General features: G+C 40.5%; 2 protein-coding genes across 9 annotated transcripts; both read left to right on the top strand.

The window, feature by feature from the left end:
• The first annotated feature begins 980 nt into the window (after window positions 1-980).
• On the top strand, window positions 981-2,883 carry LOC131315793 (serine/threonine-protein kinase ATM-like). Of its 8 annotated transcripts, none has more exons than XM_058344990.1 (5): window positions 981-1,113; window positions 1,619-1,780; window positions 1,836-1,934; window positions 2,519-2,670; window positions 2,781-2,883. In XM_058344990.1, exons 2-5 carry the CDS (start codon window positions 1,673-1,675, stop codon window positions 2,872-2,874), a joined length of 453 nt encoding a protein of 150 aa, XP_058200973.1. In that variant the 5' UTR covers window positions 981-1,113; window positions 1,619-1,672; the 3' UTR covers window positions 2,875-2,883. The 8 variants fall into 8 exon arrangements, 7 of the variants coding, with proteins under 7 accessions (XP_058200973.1, XP_058200970.1, XP_058200971.1 ...); XM_058344987.1 differs by having other exon boundaries at window positions 987-1,113; window positions 1,748-1,780; window positions 1,854-1,934; XM_058344988.1 differs by having other exon boundaries at window positions 987-1,113; window positions 1,748-1,780; window positions 2,543-2,670.
• Window positions 2,884-6,986: 4,103 nt separating this feature from the next.
• LOC131316037 (uncharacterized) lies at window positions 6,987-24,825 on the top strand. Its single transcript, XM_058345306.1, has 2 exons — window positions 6,987-7,327; window positions 24,292-24,825. Exons 1-2 carry the CDS (start codon window positions 7,007-7,009, stop codon window positions 24,355-24,357), a joined length of 387 nt encoding a protein of 128 aa, XP_058201289.1. The 5' UTR covers window positions 6,987-7,006; the 3' UTR covers window positions 24,358-24,825.
• Window positions 24,826-26,635: the final 1,810 nt, after the last annotated feature.

Below are 26,635 nucleotides of genomic sequence, written 5' to 3'. Positions count from 1 at the left end.
TAGAAATCAAGGGCAGGCCCTAGAGAGGCAGAACTCAGAGGACTGTTACACGTAGCCCTATTCAAACTCGAGCAAGGTCAACATCAGTATTCGTTATAGAAGGGACAGGTGATAATTGTTGCATTTTCCTTTTGTTTCGAGTAGCAGTACATGGAACTTAATTGTTCATGGATTTTTTCCCCTCTGTCAGGAGCTTGTGTTGTCCATTAATCATGCAAGCAAAGAGAGCACTGAATACATATATTCTACGATAATTAAGCTTTAGGTTTTAATTTCTTGTGTGTCTTCATTCTCCATTTTGCCTGACCATCACCTTTTGATCCTATTTTTGTAATTTCTTAATGCTTCCAGCTTGTTTAGTAAATGGCTTTATGGAGTAGCACTCTACATAATCAAGATTTTTTCTTCTTCCTATTAGCAAAAATTAGATGTGTTAGCTACTGGTAGTCCGATACTGAACAAAAAATGAAAGCAGTTTATGGTATAGCGTCCAAATAAAAGTCAATTGGCAATGAGTGGATAGGCCTCAGAGGCTCATATATTAGTTTGGGAGGTGATAGTTAGACCGTGTGGGACAAGCCCTAACAAAATCAAATAAAGATATTTCATAAACACATGCCGAAAAAAAGGGAGGCTGGAAGTTAGATGGTGAACTCAGATTTTCGTTAGTACTGAAAATTGTTGAACATCTTCAAGACCAATGCAATCAAGTTGTAATGATATTGATTCCGTTTCAGAGGAGTAATTGAGCTTGGGGCATTTAACTCACTATCAATAAATTTAGACATGCTGTCAACAGCAATAACTAGCATCTGAAAAGAGCCCCAGAAAGCCTTTAAACTTGGCAAGTTTTTCCTAATCAAGGAATGGCATAATTCTAATTCTTATCGCCAATGACTCAAAGTTCATATATATATGTAACATGCCTCTAGTTTATCAGGTAAAGGTTTTCGTAACCTTGGTTAATACTATGGGTCCATGGGAATGTAGATATTCTACCATCTTAACATGGCATGGAATTTGTGCTGGGCAACTTCTCTTGGTGAAAAGATGAAGTCTAGTACTGAGATGCGGAAATTATTATCTGAACCTGGTGTCCCTACCCTGGATCAGGTACTGTATTTTTGTCCTGTTTATGACAACCAAAATTCTTCAATTTTCTTCAGTACCTTTGAAATCAAGTTGAATTGTTATACAGACACGACCACTTTTCTTAGTTGTTAGATTTACTTCATTCATGGAAACTGCATCATTTGATTGTGTGAGCATTTGCCTCCGTACCAATATAGAATGGAGTTTGGGGAAATTTTGTCAAACACATTTGTTTGCAAAGGTCGGACCAACACTCAATCCACCTTTTCTCAGGACCTTAGATTGATGGTAATAGAGTTGGCAATGCCTCTTTCTGTATGACTAAGTTTTTAGTGTTTGTCATAGCATCATTAGGCACATGAGGTAGTGGAGAGCAACTATTTTATGTCAGCTGTGGAAGAAACAACTGAGAAATGGAAACAAACACAAAAGTAAGAAGTGAGGAAAGTAAGATTGATTTTCTTCAAATTTCTTTTCTTTTTCTATTCTGGTTTCTTAATGAATACTTTTGAATCTTCCCCTATAGCTGTCATGGCTAAATACGGATTGGAGCTGCATACTGAAATGAGTACAACTACATATGAATTTGTTAGAACCATTCATAGCACTCAAAAGAGTTCTTCAAATATTAAAGTGCACGGATTGTACAATGCAGCATCTTTTGGATTCAGCGTCTACTCTTCGCAAGGTATCTTTGAGGAGTCAATATTTGTGTGGGCTGAAATTTTGTTTGAATTTTGAAGGGCTCTAGATTTTCTCAGGCTGCTGCTGCTTTGCACGAGTTCAAGTTCCTCTGTGCTGGAGCAAGAGAACAAAATTGTGCCCAGTATTGGCTTGGAAGGGTACAAACTTTCTCTTTAACTGTTGGTACATTAGCAGGAATAATGGAACTCCTCTCAGCTTTTGTACCATAGTCTAAGACTCTAAGGTATAGTTTACTTGATAATGCATGTTTATTGGCCTCGGGCTAACATCATCCAATTACAGTGCCAGAATAAGCTGCATCTGAACCAAGAAGATATTTGATTCTTGGGGATTTTTGGTCCCCGACAATTGTTTTTAATTCCTGGCATCTGAATGAACGAACTATACCTCATTGCCATAGATCCTTCTAGCTATGCGCCAATGACATGCATGAATACTTGTTATGTTTCTTTTGTTTTGAACCCATAACTTGGATATTTATTCTGCTTCACACTAGTTATGTCATTTCACATTTGGGGACAATTCATTGTTTAGTGCTTTCTTTTAAAGCTTATTATGGATGAGCTTTTGTAGAAATTTTTTTTTTTTGGCATTCATATTGATCTAAAATGCCTAAATGATTCTTTCTTGCTCTTTCTATTTTGTTTTGAACAAAGAAACACTTGCATGATTATGTTTCTACGTCTTTTGTAAATTTACCTATATGTACATATGTTTGTAGCTTGAAGAGGCTAAGCTTTTGCAGGCGCAAGGTCAGCATGAGATGGCTATCAACCTTGCAAAGTACATTTCTCAAAATCACCAGTCCAGTGAAGTAATCTCGGATGTGTATCGTTTAGTTGGGAAGTGGCTTGCAGAATCGCGATCTAGCAAGTTAGTTATACATCACATATATGAGAAAGAAGTATATATGGACGTTGATGCCTTTTGATGTATAATATATAATCATTTTCCCTCACTTCATGAATGTGATGATCATGCAGCTCTAGAACAATATTGGAGAAGTATCTGAAACGTGCAGTTATGTCTGCTGAGGATCGTAACCATACGTACAATTATGTTCGCAGTTCTAGATAGTTGTAATTCAGACATTGAAATCCCTTTTGAGACAGTATTTTGCTTATGATTAGATATATCATGGAAATATGGCTTTTATTGCTGTCCTTAATTTGCAGGTCCGGGCTTACAAGTTTAAATCGCTAGTATACCAAATTGCTTCAAGAATGGGCTCCAAAGATGGTCATGGACCTCATAGTTTCTAGGTAGGAAACTTTGTTGTTATTTATCTTTCTTAGTTTTTTCACTTCTAATTTTTCAAACCTACTAATTAGAGAATTCTGCAGTTCTTGTTCAGCTCAGTTGTCTGATTTATCATTTTCTGCAGTTTTCTTTGGCTTCTCTGGTGAAGAAAATGGTGATTGACCATCTATACCTCACCATATTTGTGGTACTTACTTAAGTCAATGGTCTCAGAAACCCTAATGTGTTGACTTGAAGGATGATTATTCTTCCAAAGGAAAGACTTCTCCAGTTTGGACAATGTGACTATAGGATATCCAAACGTGCTACCAGATTGATATGCCTCCACGATGTAGAAATTAGCTTGTAGGCATTCTTTTCTTTCTAAAGTCTTACCATATGGGAGTCACTTTATATTTGTGGATGTGTATAACACTGTTGCTGTCCCTTCTTCATTTTTTTAATGTTATGTACGTGTGTATGTAGCTTCTCACTCTGGCAAATGGTGATCGCATCAAGGATAATCAGCGTAGCAGGAACTCATTTATAGTTGATATGGATAGAAATCTTGCTACAGAAAACCTTTTACAAGAGTTGTCTTCCTACCATGGAGCTATTATTAGATAGGTAATCATAATTAGAATTTGATGTATGCTTTTTCATTATTAAACTAATGCTATATATGGAAGTTTTATAGAGTTTGCTTTAAGAATGTTGTGCCTTTTTAATCATTATTCAGATGAAACAAATGGTGGTGATTTACATCAAACTTGCTGAACCAAAAACAAAGAGAGAGGTTAGTTGTGTAGTGTAGTTTTTTACAGTTTTCTTCTGGTCACTAGAATCTCGCTTTTCCACTGAGATAAATTTGTGTAATTTGCAACATCTTGCAATAGAGTTGTAACACCCCCAATTCTGGGTACGTTAATAAGACATTTTATTACAAAAACAAAGTGAGTCTGGCTCATTATTACATCACAAAGTCTTACAATAGTACTTTTATCCAACAAGGGAGGGAACTAGGGTTCCTAACTATTGCTCCGCCTGCTCTTCCATCCTAGCAAGCTCCAAAGGCTCCGAAGGCTTCCAATGTATACAACTCACCCTGTTCATCTATGAGGTCTGACACATTATACCGGCGTCTCCACCAATATAATATGTTAAGGTCACCAAAAGATAACACCGTGAGCTACAAAAGCTCAATAGAATAACCCATACCCACTAACCCTTAATCTTACAAGTAAACGATCATAAATTCAATGCTTTGCACATAGTTCATACATATTCGACAAACAGTTAACAATGACACATCCGCATTCACTATTCAACTAACGTTGGTGTCCATGATTTTTTGAGTTTCTCCTACGCGACTCCTCGTAGACCGTGTCACCATTTTTCACATTACATAACCATATCAACATTTTCAAAATCGTTTTTAACACACCCAACCTCGGTTCCGCCGTTCCGATTTCCCGAGTATCCTCACAATGGTTCCGCCGCACCGGGTTCCCATTGGCACACTTTGCATTGGCTCCTCTCCGCGGATAACCAAGCCACACACCCAACCTCGGTTCCGCCGTTCCGGTCTCCTGAGTATCCTCACAATGGTTTTGCCGTCCCGGGTTCCCATTGGCACACAAAACACACACCACACAATGGGCTACCACGTCCGGCCACATTGTGGTTTCCAAAACATTTTACCCTTTTCAAAACACGCCTTTACATTAAACACCCTAGGTGTCATGTTTCTACTTTCTCGATTTTTGTGTCTTATTTTCATGCATTGACTCTGCGGTAGGACTTTTCACATATGAAATCATAAAGCATTCATTAAGATCTTGAAACTAAACTAACAAGATCATCCAACTCAATATTATACCACAAGTAATACAAGCAATTCTTGTATGCAAACTCATAACCATAATAATGATCAAAATATGAATACTTCTATCAATGATTAAGTTTCTATCTTTCGAAAACCGTTCTTTCTTCTTTTGTGGGAAGTTCTAAACAACATATGTTTATTGAAGTAAAAATTCCTTATTCAACGCGTTCATATCATCATTAGCAAAACGAATTAGTTTACCATCATGCATTCTAAACATAATAAATGCATGGCTAGATTTAGTACTTTGGATTTGATTTTGGAAAGATTAGTGGAAGAAAGGAGGATGGTACAAGGTTTTATATTGGCAATTGTACATATAAGGACAATGGAGGATAGATTTTTGCTTGAAAGAATATATAATAGTAGATTGAAAGGATGTAAGAAGATCATGGAAGTCAAGTCAAGGTACAACCAAATCTCCCTCTCTTCTTCTTTCTTTCTCTCTCGCCCTCGCTCTCTCTCTCGGCCACTCTCCCTCTCTCTCTCGCGGCAATCTCTCTCTCTCTCTCTCTCCTAGCACTAGTACATATATATATATATACTTCTAGGTAAAAGTAAACATATATATATATATATATATATATATATAAATGTACTTAAGGTACTATGTGATCTAATGGGATTTCAAGTCAAGATTTTCCTATTAAACTATTCTAATAAACACATGTGTACTTTTGTAATAATATAAGTATATATATATATATATATATATATATATAATATATAAGTATGTACCATGCAATCTTGGTAGATTTCCAAATCAAAATTCCTTATTAAAATAGTCCAAATTGGCACATGTTCTTATTATAATATTGTACTAGTGTACCTAGGAAATCTAGGGTATTAAATCTATAAGGTACATACACACACACACACACACACATATATATATATATATATATATATATATATATATATATATATAAGTATAACATCACATGGGCAATCTAAGAAATGATTTATTTAATAAACCCTAGTACTTGTTGGTAAGACTAACATTATTATCCAAGGGGTAAATTTTATCCTAGCATGTATTGACCAATGGATAAAAGGAATAAGATAATATATACTTGAATAATATTTGAAATAACCAAATGTCCTTTAGGCATGTGTATATAAATCTATATACAACTATATATGAGTACTTTATCAAATCTAGCACAAAATATCTTTGATAGAAAATCTAGGTTTCCTATTGTCCAATGGATAAAAATTTTCCTAACTTTTATTGACCATTGGGTGAAGGTTCATTTAGGGTTTGGAGAAAGTAACTAGATGAATTGGTAGTTCGGTTCCTCCAACTAGTTGATTAGAAGCTAATTATACTAGCCAAGTAGAATCTCTAGCCAAGAAATATAATAAGTCTCAAATCTAGTTATGAAGGATTATTAAAGTTAAAAAGGAATTTTAAAGGAAATCAAAGAAATTAAAATTAAATTTAAATATTTAACAAAAAATTTATTTACCAAAAATCAGGGTCATTACAAGAGTCTTGGCTAAACTACTAACAAGATCATATCAACAGGATACAAACAGAAAGGTTAATCTTACAAGAGAAATTCGCAGTGTTCGACAGCTTGAACTTGTAAGTATCCCACTATCACAAGCTATGAAGCATTGATACTCTATTTTGGCCTCCGTATCACGTATCGTATCCATATCAAATATTGATGCTCTCGGATACTCTCCGAATACGTATCCAATACGCTTTTTAATGTATCCTGCTTTTAAAATTATTTTTTGGTATCCCGATACGTTTCGGATACACGCAGATACTCTCAAATACACTCCGAATACATATCCGATATGTTTTTTTAAAGTATCCTACTTTTAGAATTATTTTTTGGTATCCCGGTACATTTTGGATACGCTCGGATACGTTTTTATACGCGCGAGGGTAAATATATTATTACTTCAAATATATGGGTTAAAATTGCAAGTAGGACTATATTTTTCTTTTTTCCCCACCAATCAACACCAAAAACACACCGACAATATCCTTTCTCTTAACAACCTTGTACTCTCTCTCTCTCTCTCTCTCTCTCTCGTTGTATCTATACTACTTCTTCTAAATGTACGAAGATGTTTCCTACTCTTTTGTTTCTAAAAATGCCCCTTGCCCTTCCAATAAATCACTGCCCCACCCCATGCCCCTTCCTAACCGACAGAATGAATCACTCCAACGTAAACGATACAAACCAACACCCTTTCCCAATCGATGCACTGCAACACTCTAATGTAAACGTTACAAAACAACAGCACCCTCCTCTGCCCTCTGCAAAAGGCATTACACCATCCCCATGTCTGCCCGATCTCCTCAACCGCTTAACTCCACTAGCAGACGTCCAAGGCTCCACCTACAGAAACATACCGGACTCAACTCAGGTGCATTCCAACAGAAAGGTAAAGCATCTATTCAACTTTCCTCCTTGCCTTCTGCAAACACTTTCCCTTTCCCCCTTTCAAAGACACCGACCACCAATTTTGACAACTCTATAGCCCATACTTTCGCACACAAACTGTTTGACAAAATATGCCTTCGAGTCCTTCTGTCATATATATGGTTTGGTGACATTTTCAAAGCAAATACTTCTCTTGCAATCTGCATATTATCTTCTCTTGTAATCTACACATTTGTGGGTGAAACAACCGCCGGTGATAAATGTTACCACTCCAAAAACAGGGAAAGTCGGTGTCATGCCCTCGATTTTCAATATAAATAAATAAACCATTTCGATAAAAGATCCTCGCATAAGATAAATAATACCCAAAATGGTTTCCCACCTGTTCAATTTACAAACGAGTCCCCACTTTTAATTAATTACACCTTTGGCATCACGGCCTAAATTGACTTCGATACAAGTACAAAGTGTTTAGAACATTACAAACTTAAGTCAAAAGATAATTCAAGAGTTAAATTAGTTATTGTAGGGAGGTATTCCCGAGCAAATACATTTAGTTGCCGAACACGTGATGTTTGGGAGCACGTGGTGAATACGACTGGACTTATCGCCAGGCAGTATGAAGAACAGCGATATGGAACAATGATATGGGAAGTCCTTGGTCCATGCAATCTGTTCGGCTAAATAAAGGCCAATGACATGACAAGTCACTGGTGTAAACTATCTGTTCGGCAGATAAGAGACATTCTGATTACGTTTGGACCAAGTTACATGTGAAGTCCTTGGTCCAGGTAGTCTGTTCGGCAACGAGGTCGCCGAACAAGGAAAGAACTCCAATCAATTGTTGGAGCATGGGGAACATTCTGGAAGAGTCCAGAAACAATGGTATTCCGTTAAGGAATAAGATCCCAGGAATATAGGATCTGGGAAAGATACCCAATGAGAATGGGATGTCCGGCCAGTAAAGGAAAAAGAATCCTTCTTTTTCCTAAAAGGATTCTTTTCTATTAAACTGATAAAGGAAACGAGAATCCTTGATATCCTGGGTTTCCTATACGAGTTGGGAATCCTATGGCAATAGGGATGCTTGGGCGCCAAGCATCCGAATGTCTATATAAACAGAGTAAGCCTAGAGGTAAAAGGTACGCAATACTTTGCATTCTTGCTTTCCTACTGATAATTAGGGTTTAACTGCTAGTACGTGATACTAACTTTGGCATCGGAGGGCCTTTGCCACGAGAGGCAGAGGTGCGCTCACCCCCTGTCTTTTTTGCAGATTAGGGTTCCGACGACGAATTAGGGTTCCGGTGAAGAGGCACGAGAAAGCCGTTGCAATCCAGTTGATCAGAAAGCATCAATTGTTTTCATCCCCCTACAATTGGCGCCGTCTGTGGGAAACGAACCAGTTCCCTTTTGAAAAATAAGTACGATGGAAGAAGATCCAGCTACTCCATTTAGTCCGAAGGACCAGTTGGGTGGGGGAAGGGATAAATCCCCACCAAGCGCTCCGAGAAAGCCCACTGGTAGACATGACAGAGGTAGCTCCAAAGAAAAAGGAGACAAAACTGCTACTGGCTCCACGAGAAGGAGTAGGTCTCATCGAAGAGAAGAGTTAGTTACCCGTTCAAAGAGCATACACGATGATGACGATGTCCTTGATAAGAAGAGAAGGGAAATCGAGGAGTATGCTCGTTTAATTAAAAAACGAGAGTATGAGATACAGGAGTTGCAGCGGGTACGAGAGCACCCAGAAGATTCTGGACTCTCTCGTAGGCATTCCCAAAGAGATGGAAGGACGCTGGTAGTCCATAGGCAGACCCATTCACGAAGAAGAAGAAGCAGAAGTCCTGTCATAGGGCGTTATGAGGCTTCTCCACGAAAAAGGGGAAGAAGAAGTAAAAGCCGAACAGAAGAGAGAAGGGCTTCTTCACGAAAAGGGAGAAGCAGAGACAGAAGTTCCACCCCCGAAGAGGAGGGAACAAGGAAACATCATCGAGACAGGTATGAGAGACCTGATGCTGATTGGGCCAAAGCCGCGGCTCACAAATCCAAGGAGTTCGAGGATGGGACAGTGACTGCACGTGAAGCAGCACGTAAGGCATTAAGTAATATTGCGGCCTCCCCATTTACAAAGAGGCTACAGGAGGCTAGGTTGCCGAGCAGAGTGAAGCACGGTGCATTCGTACTTTACGAGACAAATACGGATCCCGTGGCTCACATACAGCATTATCAACAGGCTATGTTTACGCATGAAGGGGATGATTCCATCTTGTGCAAGATGTTTCCCTCCAGTCTTGGCAAAGTGGCCTTTTCCTGGTTTCATAAACTGGCCCCACGATCCATTCGTGGGTGGAGGCAGTTGGCCGAGGAATTCACTGCTCGGTTCTTGACGAGCAGAAAGGCCCCAAAGACCTTTGAGAGTCTTTCCACCATGAAACAGGAGGAGAACGAGCAAATCAGGGATTATGCAAAGAAGTACTGGGAAACTTTCAACGAGATTGAAAGTTGCAGTGAGGAATACGCAATAGCCACCTTCAAGACTGGTTTACCTGTTCGGGGGGAGCTACGCCGATCATTGAATAAACATCCAGTAGCCACTTTGGCTAAATTGATGGAACGGATAGAGCAACACGCCAGAATGGAGGATGACATACTCCGCGAGGATGGCAGGACGGTTGCCGAACAGCCGAAGGCACCTGCCAAAAAGGTGGATAAGCCAAAGCCCAAGACTTATAAAGAGAGAAGGGAGTACGGGCAGGCTAAGAAAGAGCCGTACAAAGATAAGCAAGCTCCTGACCCAAAAGCTTTCTTTTCTATCACTACAGTTTGGAAGGAACCAATATACAGGATTCTTTATCGAATAAAGAATCAGCGATATTTCAAGTGGCCCCCGAGTCTAGGCGGAGACAAGGATGCAAAACGTGCTACGAATCAGCACTGCAGTTACCACAAAGATTGGGGCCACATGACTGAGGATTGTGAGATGTATAAGAGGCACCTTGATGATTTGGTCTCTCGGGGCTATCTCAAGGAATTTATCCAAGAGGATCCTAAGGAGAAAGGGAAGGCTATGGAGCTGGGTTATGAGCAAAACCCTAAAGGAATAATCCATATGATACATGGGTTGGCCACACCTTACACGAGAAAAGAGGTTAGGCTGTTGCAAAGGCAAGTTAAGCACGATCAGCACGTGATGCGATTGGGAAATAAAAGAGGACGAGAGAATGATGTGTGCAACGAGAGCATAGCATTCACCGATGATGACTTGGGGGAAGTCCAAATACCCCACAATGATGCATTGGTCGTAACCCTACGAGTTGGGGAATATGACATCGAGAGAATTCTAGTGGACTCGGGGAGTTGTACAGAGGTATTGTACTATGATGCATTCAAGAAGCTGGGGCTGGCCCAAATAGACTTAGAACAGTCTACAACACCTCTCATTGTGTTCGGTGCAGGAGCAGTCTGGCCCCTTGGTAACGTTACCTGTTCGGGCTGGATCAGTGGTGTTGAGAACAGACTTTTTAGTGGTCGATGTCCCTTCTTCCTATAACGCGATTATAGGGAGGACATGGTTGCACAAGATGAGAGCAGTCTCCTCTACTTATCACTAGATGGTAAAATTCCCAGGATCAAATGGGATTGAAGTCCTTAAAGGCAACCAGAAGGTGGCACAGCAATGTTTGATTTCCATCATCAAAACAGCCCCAAAGGTCCACCATGTTCATACATTAGAGGTACCAGATCAACCAACCATCGAGGACGTTGGAAGAAGCCCGGCTGAAAAAGTGGTTGAAGGCCTGGAGAAGATTCAGATCAACGAGGCTGATCCTAAAAGATATTTTTTAATTGGGGAATCACTACCAGCAGACGAAAAGGCTGAGTCGATAAGATTTCTAAAGGAGTATATTGATGTTTTTGCATGGGTACCAGAGGAAATGCCCGGGGTGGATGCAGATGTGATCTGTCACCATTTAAACATTGACCCTCACCACAAGCCAATCATTCAGAAAAAACGAAGAGCAGCCGTGCAGCATGTAGATGCAGTGATTGAGGAGGTCGATCGTTTACTGGAGGCCAAAGCAATACGTGAAGTCTATTACCCATAGTGGTTATCCAACACTGTTGTGGTAAAGAAGAAGAATGGGAAGTGGCGTGTCTGTGTGGACTTCACAGACCTAAACAAAGCGTGCCCTAAGGACAGTTTTCCTTTGCCCAGGATTGACCAATTGGTTGATGCAACCTCTGGTTACGAGCGAATGAGTTTTCTCGATGCATATCGAGGATATCATCAGATTGCTATGTTTGAACCTGATCAAGAGAAGACTTCGTTCATCACACCACGAGGGTTATACTGCTACAGTGTCATGCCGTTTGGGCTGGGGCTACATACCAAAGACTTGCAACCATTATGTTCAAGAAGCTCATTGGGAAAACTTTGGAAGTTTACATAGATGATATGGTGGTAAAGAGTCAAGAAAAAGGAGGGCATATTACTGATTTAAAAGAAGTGTTCGAAATCCTAAGGAAGTATAAACTAAAACTCAACACCTCGAAGTGTGCGTTTGGAGTTGGTTCAGGAAAGTTCCTGGGCCATTTGGTAACCATGAGAGGGATAGAGGCAAATCCCGATCAGATTGATGCCTTGCAGAGACTACAGAGTCCCAAAACTACCAAGGAAGTCCAGAGGCTGACTGGAATGGCAGCAGCACTTAACAGATTCATCAGCAGGTCAAGTGACAAGTGCAGACCCTTTTTTCAGCTGTTAAAAAAGAGGGAGGGATTTGAATGGGGAGCAGAATGTTGAGCAAGCTTTCCAGGACCTGAAGAAGTACCTGGCCGAAACCCCACTGTTGTCAACTCCACAGCCAGGTGAGTCTTTAATTCTGTACTTAGCTGTTTCCGAGCATGCAGTAAGTGCAGTCCTGTTGAGGGATTTGGGGATCGAACAAATCCCTATTTATTATGTTAGCAAGACATTGTTGGATGCAGAAACGAGATATCTGCCATTAGAAAAACTTGTCCTGGCACTTAGAACAGCCACAAGGAAATTGCCACACTACTTCCAAAGCCATAAGGTTGTGGTTTATACTGAGTTTCCATTAAAATCATTGCTACGAAAGGCAGACTTTTCGAGAAGGATCTCGACATGGTCCGTGGAGTTAAGCCAGTACGAACTCGAAATATCAGCCACGCACAGTAATCAAAGGCCAAGTGTTGGCTGATTTTGTGGCAGAATTTTCACCCACTATGGCTCCCCTACCTCCTACGAGAAAGGAACAGGTGACTGAGACATCATCCATGAAGGATCAACCTTCAGCCGAACAGGATCCCACGGAGTGGAAGCTATTCGTTGACGGATCAGCATGTAATACTGGTTCTGGAATTGGGGAAGTCCTGTTTCCTCCTCAAGGAGTTCTGATTGAACTATCTGTTCGGCTTGGATTCAGTGCAACAAATAATGTAGCTGAATATGAGGCACTCCTGGCTGGATTGAGGAGTGCAAAAACCCTTAAAGCAGAACGGGTTAGGGTGTATTGTGATTCCCAGCTTGTGGTGAATCAGCTGTCCGGCGAGTATGAAACTAGAAATGAAAAGATGTTGGCTTACGTGCAGGTAGCCAAGGACTTGCTTGATACCTTCGAGAGGGTATATATTGAGCAAATTAGTTCTGGACAGAATGCTCATGCAGATTCTTTAGCTTGGTTGGCTGCAGCTGTACCAACCGAGTTCAAAAGAAAGGTGTCAGTCGAATATCTGAATAAGCCGAGCATTGGGAAGAGTGAAGACTTAGTCTTGGACGTGAACCAAGGACCAAGTTGGATGGATCCAATCATGGAGTTCTTACGAGACGAGATACTCCCTTCTGACAAAAAGGAGGCCCACAAGATAAGGGTCAAATCTGCCAGGTTTTGGCTGTCTCCAGAGGGTAAGTTATACAGGAAATCCTTTACAGGCCCATATTTACTATGTGTACATCCCGAGATGGTGCAAAAGTTTCTCCATGAAATCCACGAGGGAACATGTGGGAGCCATGCTGGAGGGAGATCCATTGCCCACCGAGCAATTACTCAAGGTTACTGGTGGCCACACATGCAAGAAGATGCAAAGGTGTATAGGAAGATTTGTGAGAAGTGTCAAAAATTCTCACCAATGATTTGAACACCCGCCGAGGATCTGGTGCCTTTGACAAGTCACTGGCCTTTTGCTCAATGGGGGATGGATATCGTGGGACCATTGCACAAAGCAACTGGGAATCGAAAATTCCTGCTTGTAGCAACTGACTATTTTACAAAGTGGATTGAGGCAGAACCACTGGCCAAAATCACTGAACCTATGATAGAAAGGTTCGTGTGGAAAAGCATCATCACTCGCTTTGGGGTCCCTTATTCATTGATCACAGACAATGGATCCCAATTTCAGAAGAAATTCAAGGCTTTTTGTGCCCAGTATGGAATAAGAAATTATTATTCCACCCCAGCCTACCCTCAGAGTAATGGGCAAGCAGAGGCGTCTAATAAAACTATCCTTGATGGAATCAAGAAAAGACTGGACAAAGCTAAGGGAAAGTGGCCTGACGAGTTACCATTAGTTCCGTGGGCTCACCGAACAACGCCTAGGAGGTCTACGGGAGAGACCCCCTATTCATTGGCCTATGGAACAGAGGCTGTCATACCTCTGGAGGTGGGTCTGCCGACCAACAGGACCGTTTTGGTTGAAAGTGGAGGCAATGACAGGGCCCTTCAAATCGAGCTTGACCTCGCCGAGGAGAGGAGAGAAAAAGCCTTGGTACATCTTGCTTCTTACCAAGAACAGCTGATGAAAAGCTACAACAAGCATGTTCATCCTTGAGAATTTGGTGTTGGGGACCTTGTGCTACGAAAAGTGCTCGGCAACACCAAGGTGGCCAACGAAGGCAAGCTGGGGGCCAACTGGGAAGGCCCGTATAGAGTAACTGAGATTGTAGGCATAGGAGCCTATAGATTGGCAGATTTGGATGGTGATCCAATCCCAAGGCCTTGGAATGTTCATAATCTACGAAAGTTCTTTGTTTAGAAGTATTAAAATCTGTCTTAGATTTGCACTACGTGATTGTGTGGGAATTACGAATATAATTCCCTTGTTCTAGTTTTTGATTATTTTAGTTACAAAGGGGTACGAATACAGCCCTCTTGCGTTTTACAGATTCTGCATACAATCACTTTCTAGTATAACTGTTGGTATTTGTTTTAAATACGAATTATGAGATTGGTTTCCCTCATTCGTATTGGGGAGCAGGGTATACCATTAAGTACGTGACACTTAAACACAAGTATGAAACACTTGTGTGACTTTCAAACAGTTAAGTACGTGACACTTAAACACAAGTATGAAACACTTGTGTGATTTTCAAACAGTTAAGTACGTGACACTTAAACACAAGTATGAAACACTTGTGTGATTTATCCTTTAACAAAGTACGAGACACTTGTAAACATTTATTGGCTTGGCTTGAAAACATAATGAGTATATGTTAGCCACATTTACTAAAGTACGAGAAAACTTAAAAACGTTAAGTACGTGAAACTTATAAATATCTGTTCTTAAGTATGTGAAACTTAAAAGAACACCTATATGATTATATGACCCTTACAAATGTTTGTACGAAAACACTTGAAAGATTTGAGGACGAATACAAGTATGAATACACTTGTATGTACTAAATTTGAAAACACTTAAGTACGAAAACACTTAAGTACGAAAACACTTAAGTACGTGAAACTTAGATTCAGTACAACGAAATCACGTTTGTCGGATCTGCTCGAGTATGAAATACTTATGCAAACAAAACATATATGATTAAACTGATCAAAAGTACGAAATACTTAGATAAAACTGATTTGCGTCCAAAAATGCAACAAACGAGGGAAGCCGAGCAAAAGTATAGTTAAGCCACGAAGGGCCGAATACTTGTGTTATCAAACTAGAAGAAAGTACTGGTACCACGCAGGGTAAAGAAGCTATAGTCATGCAAGACCAGCCCAATGATTGAACTCAAACAACAAACTACCTGCTTGCTTTTTTAATCCAGGTTCTGAATCTCTGGAGGGACATCAGCCTCACAACAGCAGCAGCAGCAGCGGTTTGTACCTCTGGGACAACAATCTCAGTGATCACTTCCAGAACAGATGATTGATCAACATCATCTTGTGATTCTACCTGTATTTCTTCATCAACGTCTGCAAAGTCGTCAATCTGTTGATCAACATCATCAGTTGGAGCTGTAACTTGGCGGCTTGGTAGATCGTTCTCAACCCATAGGGGAGATTCCTCTACAACTCCTACCTTTGTGAGGCATGCCTCCCAGCAAGCAACCCAGATTTCATCTTGGATGATCGGCATCTGCTCTACATAGCTAGCCGTTGTAGCATCGAAGCCTTTTTGATAACCATCTTCAAACGCAGCCTTTTTGGTCTGCTCTATCTCAACCAAAGCATGGTTGAGGCTGTCTTCAGCAGTACCAAGTTTGTTTTTTGCTGCTTCGAAGTCAGCTTTAGCTTTATCTCTCTCTCTCTCTAATCTGGTAATGGTCGGAGCAGTCTTGTGTTGTTATTCAATAGCGAGATCCTTTCGTTACCTGCATCCTGAAACTTCTGGCCCAGTGTGACCATTTTTTGAATAAACTGGCAAAAACACCGAGTGGTAAGTGACAGGTGTAGCAATATATGATATGTGGTATACGAAATATACATAAAGACTTATATGAAAAGATTAAGTCACATTACCTTGATACCACTGATGAGTCCAATGGAGACAAGCCGATCAGGTGCAGTCTCAGATTCCTTCTGCATGTCTACAGGAAGCAGTAGACCTTGGGCAAGGGCGAGTGCTGTTTCCGAAGAGCTGGCACTGTCCCCAATGTGAACAGGCCGATCGCCCCTAATGAGATTGGGGGTCCAGCTTTCAGGAAGCACTGTAGTACTCGAAGAAGGGGGTTGTTAGACTAAAGTAGAGGTTTGGGTAAGGGCGTCTCCAGTTTCTTCGCTCCTGGGACGTTTGTCCCGATGAGCATCAGTAGCCTCAACGGGACTATCTTGTTCCCGAGGAGAAGATGACGATCTTACAGATCCCCCCTTATTGCGACGTGAACGTGGGGGAGGGGCGCCAGTTGATGCTACCCTATTGGTAGCACCACGTCCCCGTGAGGAGACAGTGAGTAAAGAACTGAGGTTAATGGGTTGGTGCGTCATCGTACCTGGGGTTGGAGGTGATCGAGAATATCCGGATGAGGACGACTGACTGGTAATTTGGAGAGGAACAGGTTGTTGTTCGGCAATGACTTGCCTACGACCAGATCTTCTGAGTACCACACGTGTTTGAGGTATACCGTCAGGAATAGCAATTTCGCCTGACTGACCGGCAAGAGTGACACCAGCTTGAAGCCTTGAATTGTGTGGTTGGGGAGCAGTGGATGTAGACGCAGCACTAGTGCTAGGGTGGGCAAGTCTTCTGTCGATGACCCCTCTGTACGAAGGATCGTATCCCAGCAGTATATCAGCGTCTCGACCCCGACCAGCTGTTCGGGTACCTGGTTCTCTTGTGTATTTTAGGATCCTGTTTATGTCCTCTGTTCGGACGTAGCTCGGCTCACGTCTAGGACGTTTGTTAACGTTCTCAGCTGCAAGATTGGAGTTATAAAACCAAAATTAGGCACATAGAAAGCTACGAGAAAGCAGTAAATGAAGAAAATACAAAAGATAAAAAGCAAGAGCATACGTGGATAACCCCATATGTGGGGGGCAATGGAGCCCTAGCACTTGGCCATCCTCTCCTAGTGGCTCAAAGGCTCCAGTGACATAAAGGAAATCAATCTCGTGATCCCGAGCAGAGTCTGGCAGGTTGAGCACGAGACGCTTTTCTGCCCTTCTAACTTTGAAATAGTAGGTATTATATTCAGGATTTAGTACAATACTGTACCACCACTGAATATCCCAAATTCCTAACTGGGTCCCCATAATCCTATTCAAAGCTATTACACCCATTATCAGCCTAAAGACGTTTGTTGATACTTGCATGAGGGTGAGACGATACCAGTTTAGGATCTGGCGGAGTAGTGGGTGAAGGGGAAATCGGACTCCACCTTTGACGATGGCCACGATAGGGATGCACATTCTATCCCAGGAGCCACCATCCCTATCTGCTCCTAAAGGGGGGAGTTCGAGCCCCACATTATCAGGGATGCTATACTCAGACCTAAATGCCGCCATGGCAGTTGGGGTTTCACAGAGTTTCCTAAATTTACTGGGTCTAGGAGGGTGATCATTATCATCAGCCATGAGTATATTCTAAAAAGAAGAAAAAACTGGAAATGGGAACGAATAGAAACCCAAGAAACAACCCACGAATCTGAGAGTGAGATCTCAGAGGGAAACCTAAGCAGACGAAATGGAGTGAGAACGAGAATCTTACAAGAATAAATGTGACGATTCCCTGGAGTGCAATCGAATTTGCAGACGGCGGCGATGGCGGATGGCAGGATGTTTTTACCTGGTTTCTAGAGAGAGAAGGAGTGAGTTTGAAGTTTTTGGGTGAGAAACCCAAAATAAGCCCTTTTCTGGGGTTTAAGGGTAAGAAACAGAGACAAAGCGTCCCCTCTTACGCCGTTACAGGATAAAGTAACGAAAAGCAAAGTTCGTTCTGACGCCGTTTCATAGAACGTCAGTTCGAAATTAATGATAGGCATACGATACGTGCCACGTGGAGTCATTACCCCGAAATGGTATAATGACAGAGGCGCCAAAAGGCATCAATGACATATTGAAATTATGACTGCACGGGATCAGAAGAGTCTGGTCTAAATAAAATTCAGTTTCTAAGCATCATATATTGCCCCCAAACAGTGGTAAATAGATGAAGCTGGGGAGCAATTGTAGTGTAACGCCCCGAATTTTGGGTACGTTAAATAAAACATTTTATTTAAATAAAAACTGAGTCTGGCTCTTTTATTACAACAAAAGCATAAAAAGGAGTACTTTTATTACAAACGGAAGGAAACTAAGGTTCCTAACTACAGCTCCGCTTGTTCTTCCATCACGGCTAGCTCCTTGGCTCCTCGGCTTCCAAGGTGTAAAGCTCGCCCTGCTCATCTATGAGATCTGACATATTATACCCGCGTCACCACTGGTATAATATGCCAGGGTCACCAAAAAGGCAACACCGTGAGCCAAAAAGCTCAATAGAACTATCCAAACCCTCTAACCCTTAACTTAAGAACGTAAGAACATAATAACAACAATTCCGCTTAGATCATGCATATAGTCCAAACAAGTATTCAAATCCACAATCCTTACTTGACTAACGTTGTGTTCATTACTTAGACTCATCGTAGACCCTGTTTTTACTTCACTTTCCTTTTTACCCAAAAACTCCTTTTTAACTCACCCAACCTCGGTTCCGCCGCGCCGGGTTCCTGAGTATCCTCACAATGGTTCCGCCGCGCCAGGTTCCCATTGGCACACAACCACATTGGCTCCGTACCGCGGATAACCAAGCACACACCCAACCTCAGTTCCGCCGCGCCGGTTTCCCGAGTATCCTCACAATGGTTCTGCCGCGCCGGGTTCCCATTGGCATACACACACACACTCACATAATGCACCCAAAACTGGTCATTATGTAGTGTCAAAATATTTCCTCCCTCGGATACACATTTTTATCTTCGTTAACACACCCTAGGTGCCATGTCTCTATTCTCTTGGTTTTCGTGTCACGTTACATGCATAGACTCCGTGGTGTAGGACTTTCCACATAAACAAGCATTTATAAATTTCCAAAATGAATACAACAATATTATCCAACTCTTGACCACATAACATGCTTGAATCATAATAACAACAACATGCATCTCATACATTCTTAAACAAAGATAACCTTATCTACTTTAAACTTAATGATCAAAGTTACTTTCAAATGAACTTATTTTTAGAGTTATGATACAAAACTACTTTATACTTAGGATTAGGGATAAGGAATTTCTACCGGGATGGAAGTTAAGGAAATCCTACCGTGCTTCTTGGCGGTAGTAGTCGGTTATGAAAATTCGGTCGTCGGTTTTGGATTTCGGCGGCGTAACGGCGTCGGTTTGCTTCGAAAGGAAGAGAGTTGATCTTTTCTCTTCCTAGAAACAACTTTCTAACTAACTAAGCTACTTTAAAAGATCTAACGGTGGTTTTGGGAGGTGGTTTCTCTCAAGAACACTAGAAAACTAGAACTTTGAAAGCAAGAACTTTTGGAATTTCTAGAGAGAAGTGAGAGCAATGGTTGAAGGTGTGAGTTTAAGCTTGGAGTGAGCTTCTATTTATAGGCCAAGGCTTCTCCTCTCCCTCTCTCAACCGAATCTCTCTCTCTCTCTCTACAACTTTGATTTCTTTCACTTGTCAAGCTTGATTGAAAGCTTGATGGGTGAAGTTAAGGCTTGGTTGGAAGATCAATGGCTAAATGGTAGGCTTGCATGGCTACTTTGGTCCTTGGATTTGATCTTTGGAAGATATGGTGGAAAGGAGGAGACATGGGTACAAGATTCATGGCTTAAACAATTGAAGTTTGTACAAGGGAGGACAATGGTGGTAGATATGGAAGATATTCATCTTCCAAGTTTGAAAAGATGAAGAATATCCAAGTACAAGTCACATCCTTCTTCTTCTTCCTTCTTCCTTCCTTCCTTCTCTCTCTCTCTCTCTCTCTCTCTCTCTCTCTCGGCCTCTCTCCTCTCTCTCTCTCTCACTGCTCTCTCTCTCTCTCTCCTCTCTCCTCTCTCTCTCTCTCCCATGTACTAGCTATATACATATGTATATATATGTACTACAATGCAAGAATACAAATAAACAATAGGTACTTTTGTACAAAGGGCAATTTAGTCTTTAAGGGTCAAGATTCACCCTTTAAACAAATACAAAAGGTACCGTACTTTAATTAATATAATAATGTACTTTTGTACTCCCGGGAATCTTAACAAAACATTAGTTTAATGGGTTAAGTACTTTTTTTGAAAGATGAGCCTATTACCCAATGGATAATAAAATCCCTAACGGTTATTATCCAAAGGATAATAAGGTACGGGTACTTTAAATACTAAACTAAGTTTTTGGAAAAGACTACATGTCCTTTTTGAAAATACACATGTGATATATATATATATATGTACTTACCAAATAAAATAAAGAAAAGGCTTTTGTCCAATGGGTAAAGATTACCCTAACGGTTATTATCCAATGGTCCATAGTTACTTGGGTACTTTTATTAGAAAAAATAATCAAAAGTACTTTTCAAATGTCATTATAAATGTCAATCATAGTACTTTGTTTAAATCTTTCAAAATCCTTTTATTATAAAGAAATGGGTTTCTTTTATCCAATGGATAATAATTCTCCTAACATTTATCGTCCAATGGATAAAGAATAAAACTAAAACAATAAAAGAAAACAATTAAACCATTTCTAGTCTAGGGTTCAAAAGGTTCAAGATGGGCAAAATGGTCCATCTACGGTTAGGGAAAAGTAGCTAGGTGACTTCCTAGTTTGGTTACTCCATCGAGCCGATTAGAAGCTAACTAGGCTTGCTAAGTAGGGCTTAAAAGTTCAAGAAACGATCCTTGAGGGCTAAAGTGCGATTAGGGTTTCTAGTCGAGAAATACGATGATAAAGCGATCGATTGCTTAAATACAAACCACAAGGAATCAAATAAAAAATCAACGAGCAATTAAAAGAAATTAAGAATTTTCAAATAACAACGAGATTTTTATTGAACGAAAAATCGGAGTTGTTACATGTAAGGAGGTATTCCCGAGCAAATACATTTAGTTGCCGAACACGTGATGTTTGGGAGCACGTGGTGAATACGACTGGATTTATCGCCGGGCAGTATGAAGAACAGCGATATGGAACAATGATATGGGAAGTCCTTGGTCCATGCAATCTGTTCGGCTAAATAAAGGCCAATGACATGACAAGTCACTGGTGTAAACTATCTGTTCGGCAGATAAGAGACATTCTGATTACGTTTGGACCAAGTTACATGTGAAGTCCTTGGTCCAGGTAGTCTGTTCGGCAACGAGGTCGCCGAACAAGGAAAGAACTCCAATCAATTGTTGGAGCATGGGGAACATTCTGGAAGAGTCCAGAAACAATGGTATTCCGTTAAGGAATAAAATCCCAGGAATATAGGATCTGGGAAAGATACCCAATGAGAATGGGATGTCCGGCCAGTAAAGGAAAAAGAATCCTAAAAGGACTCTTTTCTATTAAACTGATAAAGGAAACGAGAATCCTTGATATCCTGGGTTTCCTATACGAGTTGGGAATCCTATGGCAATAGGGATGCTTGGGCGCCAAGCATCCGAATGTCTATATAAACAGAGTAAGCCTAGAGGTAAAAGGTACACAATACTTTGCATTCTTGCTTTCCTACTGATAATTAGGGTTTAACTGCTAGTACGTGATACTAACTTTGGCATCGGAGGGCCTTTGCCACGAGAGGCAGAGGTGCGCTCACTCCCTGTCTTTTTTGCAGATTAGGGTTCCGACGACGAATTAGGGTTCCGGTGAAGAGGCACGAGAAAGCCGTTGCAATCCAGTTGATCAGAAAGCATCAATTGTTTTCATCCCCCTACAGTTATAAAGCCATCTTTAATCAAAAGTAAGTCTATTACAAAGATGAGTGAGTAACTAAATCAAGTTAGCTTTCAAAAATCTTCATATCCAAGCACACCATAGCATGCAATCTATTGCCCAGCATTAGGGCCTGAAAAGAAAGATTTTGTTGAGCTACACTAGCCCAGTAGGAAATTCTCTACAAAATCTATATGTAATGAGATGATGAGCATGAATACGGCAAATCAATTAGATGACAAATCCAAACAATGTACGTCAACACCTTTTGCAAGTATCATAGCATTCTCATACACATACACACACATGCATACACACACTTCTTCCAACGAATTTCTGCCCCTTGCGTCACAATAGACTCCACCCCTTGCGTCATTTGTGTTCCCACCCCTTGCATCACAATAGACTCCACAATCGCTTCACAACAACAACCACACTATCATCACAGTCAATACCGAAGCCATAATTCATTACTCACACACCGACATTATCAGACACGTCATAGATAGCTCATAGATCATAACAATCAAGACTACAATATCACTTTCAAAAGAATAAGCAACTCTCAATGCCACAAAGTATACCATTCGATCATAAATAGCAAACAAACACCCATATCACACTTAATCACCATAAAACATGTAGAAGATGAGAGAAATCCCTACCTAAGTGGGTTTTGAGCAAAACCCTAGGTCTACCAAGAGCTATATGCTTGAATCCACCAAAAACGAGCTCCACCCAAGTTTAGATACAAGATCTAGAGTGAATACAACCCAAAACAAGATAAATGAACAAAGATCAACAAGTAAATGAGAGGAGAGAGAGAAAAACGTGGGTGAGAGCCCAAAGACGAGAGCAAGAACACAAAACTTACCCCTTGTTCTCCAAATGCAAGATTCAAGTGATTTTAAGGTTGGAAACCCTTGGATCTTGAAGATTTGAGGTTGAAATTAAGAGTTTTGGGTGAGATTAGAGTGGGGTAGGTGAGAGGGTGTTTTCTAGGTGTATTTCGTGGTGTTTGGGTGTGAAAAATGGTAAAGGGGGGTATTTATAGTGGTTCAAAAAGCGTGCTGAATTTTTGAAAAACGACAGTGGGTATCGGTACTGAAAAATTAAGTACCTGTACTGGAACCTTCAAAAGTCAAATTGTCCCAGCTCTAGACACTGGGTACCTGTACTGGCAAAATGCAGTACCTGTACTGGATTTTGCAGTACTTGTACTGGCTGGGCAGAAAAATGAAAATTTTCCAATGGTCACCAAATCAAACCCCAATCGCTACCAACACTTCCAAACATCATTACAACCTCAAAATACGATATTCCACACATTTTAAACGATTAAAGAAAGTAGAATAATTCACGATTCTCTACAGTCGGGATGCTATAACAAAAGCAAAGTGAATTTTGGCCTACCTTCAGTTGCCATTCAAGAGAAATGCTCTGTTGGGTGGTGAATGCTTAACAGCTTTCTGTGGTGGAAATGATCATTTTTAAAAACCCCGTAAATATTTTACGTTTGGAAACTATCTAAATGTGGATAAAGAAAAAACCTACCTAAACTAGTGGTATAGTAAGCTGCTTATTTGTTTTGGTTTCTTAGATTTCTACAAGATGAGATGTTACGAAGAGTGTCCAGGAACTTAAAGTTTCATGCATATGGCTAATTCGAGCAAAAGGGAATAAAATATGAAAAATAAAACAGTGATAAACTAACCCAAAACTACCATTAATTACTTGAATGAGGATTTGAGGCCAAATTATCCATCATTCCTCTCATTAAATTCCAAAACTTCAATACCATAGCTTTATGGTCTTCGGGTACATTTCAGTAATAGCAAATTGAGTTTTCCATTTGCCTTCTTTTCTGATGGTAACTATATACATTTTCTCCTATTCTAGAAGTAGAAATCTTCTAAACCCTCAATGGGCTAAAGATTTTTCTTTTATATATGGTCTAACAATTTTCTCCATCCATGCAACTATGCTACCTCGATTCATGGGTTTAGAACACTACGTTAATGGTGTGCCCAACTAATTGCTCAATAAAGTATCACATTGGAATTGAAAATCTGGAAAGTGGTTCTCAAAACCTTTATTTGTACCTATAGTATGAGTTATAACTGATAAGAGAAAGTTCCTCTTGTTCAAATACTTGCAAGTATTAGCAATTATTTTCTCAAAGCTTCCATATTTTGGTGGTTTGAAACGCTTCATTTGGCCCAAGTAGTTATATTAGAAAGGATATGGTCATCTGATCTTGACAATAATAGTTGTTTATTGATTTTCCTGAAAAGTTCTCTTGATTTTTGTTTTGATGTAGTCTAGCTTGGTTCTTTGGAGTGTTGGTCATTTTTCAGTGGCATTGATGAGCTTTACTTGTACGTAATCAGAAGAGATAAGCTCTATTATCCACTTTCTTAGATGAGGGCTATGAGCATTTCTTTTATCTACACTTTGCCTTTTATTTTTGTTCTCTTTTGTCGTTACTTAGGCTTGGCGCAACGGTAAAGTTGCTTCATTGTGACTTGGAGGTCATGGGTTCGAGTTGTGGAAACAGCCTCTCTGCTTGCAGGAGTAAGGCTACGTACATCAACTCTTCTCCAGACCTTGCAATGCCGGGATCCTCGTGCACTGGGTTTGCCCTTTGCCTTCTCTTTTACCTTACTCTTTTACATCTAATTACTATTGGGTTTTGTTTATTTGTATTTTATGTCATCCCTTTTCCTTGTCATCCTCTTATCTTAGGTTTTTATATTTGATTGTGCTGGTTACCAAAGGAAAAAAAAAAGAAAAAAGAAAAAAGACCAAGGAAAAAAAAATTAAAAAGAGAAGTCAAAATTTCCCTTTTAACTTGGCGGGGCCAGTTCCCTAAGGGTATTTTGTCCTCCTATTGTCAACTTAGTAATGTTAAGCGATTATATGTGGATTTCTTTAGCTTTTGAACATATATATTTCTTGATGGCAATATATAAACAATGGTTATAGTTACAAAGGCAACATGGCATTATTGGAGGGTATCTTATTCAATTGAAGGAATACCGATTTTAGTCACTGAAGATTCTTGATAGGGAACTGTTTGTAACACTCCGAAATTTGGGTACGTTAAATAAGAAATTTTATTGAAAAATAAACTGAGTCGGGCTCTTTATTACAACAAAGCTTAAAAGAAGTACTTTTATTACAAACGGAAGGGAACTAAGGTTCCTAACTACTGCTCCGCTTGTTCTTCCATCACAGCTAGCTCCTCGGCTCCGAAGGCCTCCAAGGTGTAAAGCTCACCCTGCTCATCTATGAAATCTGACATATTATACCAGCGTTGCCATCGATATAATATGCCAGGGTCACCAAAAAGGCAACACCGTGAGCCACAAAGCTCAATAGAACATCTCCTCCCACTAACCCTTTAAACTTAACAATTAGAAGAACAATAACTTCCTTTATTATCGTTGTGTCCAATATTTCAGAGTTTCTCCTACGCGATTCATCGTAGACTGTGTCATCATTTTCCACTTTAATCAACATTTCAAAAATCATTTGTTTAACTCACCCAACCTCGGTTCCGCAGTTCCGGGTTCCCGAGTATCCTCACAATGGTTCCGCCGCACCGGGTTCCCATAGGCACACAGTTGCATTGGCTCCGTACCGCGGATAACCAAGCCACACACCCAACCTCGGTTCCGCCGTTCCGGGTTCCCGAGTATCCTCACAATGGTTCCGCCGCACCGGGTTCCCATTGGCACACAGTTGCATTGGCTCCGTACCGCGGATAACCAAGCCACACACCCAACCTCGGTTCCGCCGCGCCGGTCTCCCGAGTATCCTCACAATGGTTCCGCCGCGCCGGGTTCCCATTGGCATACGCACACACAACTCACATTATGCACTAAAACCGGTCATAATGTAGTTTCAAAAATATTTCCTTCCTCGGAATACATTCCCTTTTATTAACCACACCCTAGGTGTCATGTTTCTACTTTCTCGGTTCTTGTGTCTCGTTCTCATGCATAGTCTCCACGGTTATACGTAAACATAAATCATTTAACGAAATCTTGAAACTAACAAGCAAGATCATCCAATTCTATATCCTCTAACATGCTCATGTTACTAAAAACAAGTAGTGCAAACACTTCATGCATAAAACTCATGTTGTCAAAATTCAAACTTATCTTGCGATCCAAACTCATTAACGAGAAGTAAACTCATCTTTAAAGCATTATCCTATAAACTAGTAAGTATAGGCTTTTAAACAAAAGGTAGGATATGTAAGTATATCGGGTTAAGGGTCGAGGAATCCTACCTTACTTCTTGGCGGTAGATTAGGTAGGTTTTGGTCGTCGGTTTTGCGATTCGGCGGTGTAACGGCGTCGGTTTGCTTCGAAAGGAAAAGAGATGTACTTTCTTTTCCTAGAAACAACTTACTAACTTTAACTAAGCTACTTTAAAGATCTAGAAGTGGTTTTGAAAGTGGTTTGGTGGTTTTGCTCAAGAACTCTCAAGAACTCAAGAAAAACTAGAACTTTGAAACAAAGAACTCTTGGAATTTCTAGAGAGAAGTGAGAGCAAAGTGAGAAGGTGTGAGTTCAAGCTTTGGAATGGCTTCTATTTATAGGCCAAGACTCACCCTCCCCTCTCAATGGCCGGCCCCCTCTCTCTCTCCCATTCCT

Source organism: Rhododendron vialii, chromosome 2a (assembly GCF_030253575.1).
Source record: "Rhododendron vialii isolate Sample 1 chromosome 2a, ASM3025357v1".
Classification (NCBI taxonomy): Eukaryota; Viridiplantae; Streptophyta; class Magnoliopsida; order Ericales; family Ericaceae; genus Rhododendron; species Rhododendron vialii.
The sequence above is the reverse complement of the archived record's forward strand: the minus strand, read 5'-3'. Positions and strand labels throughout refer to the sequence as shown.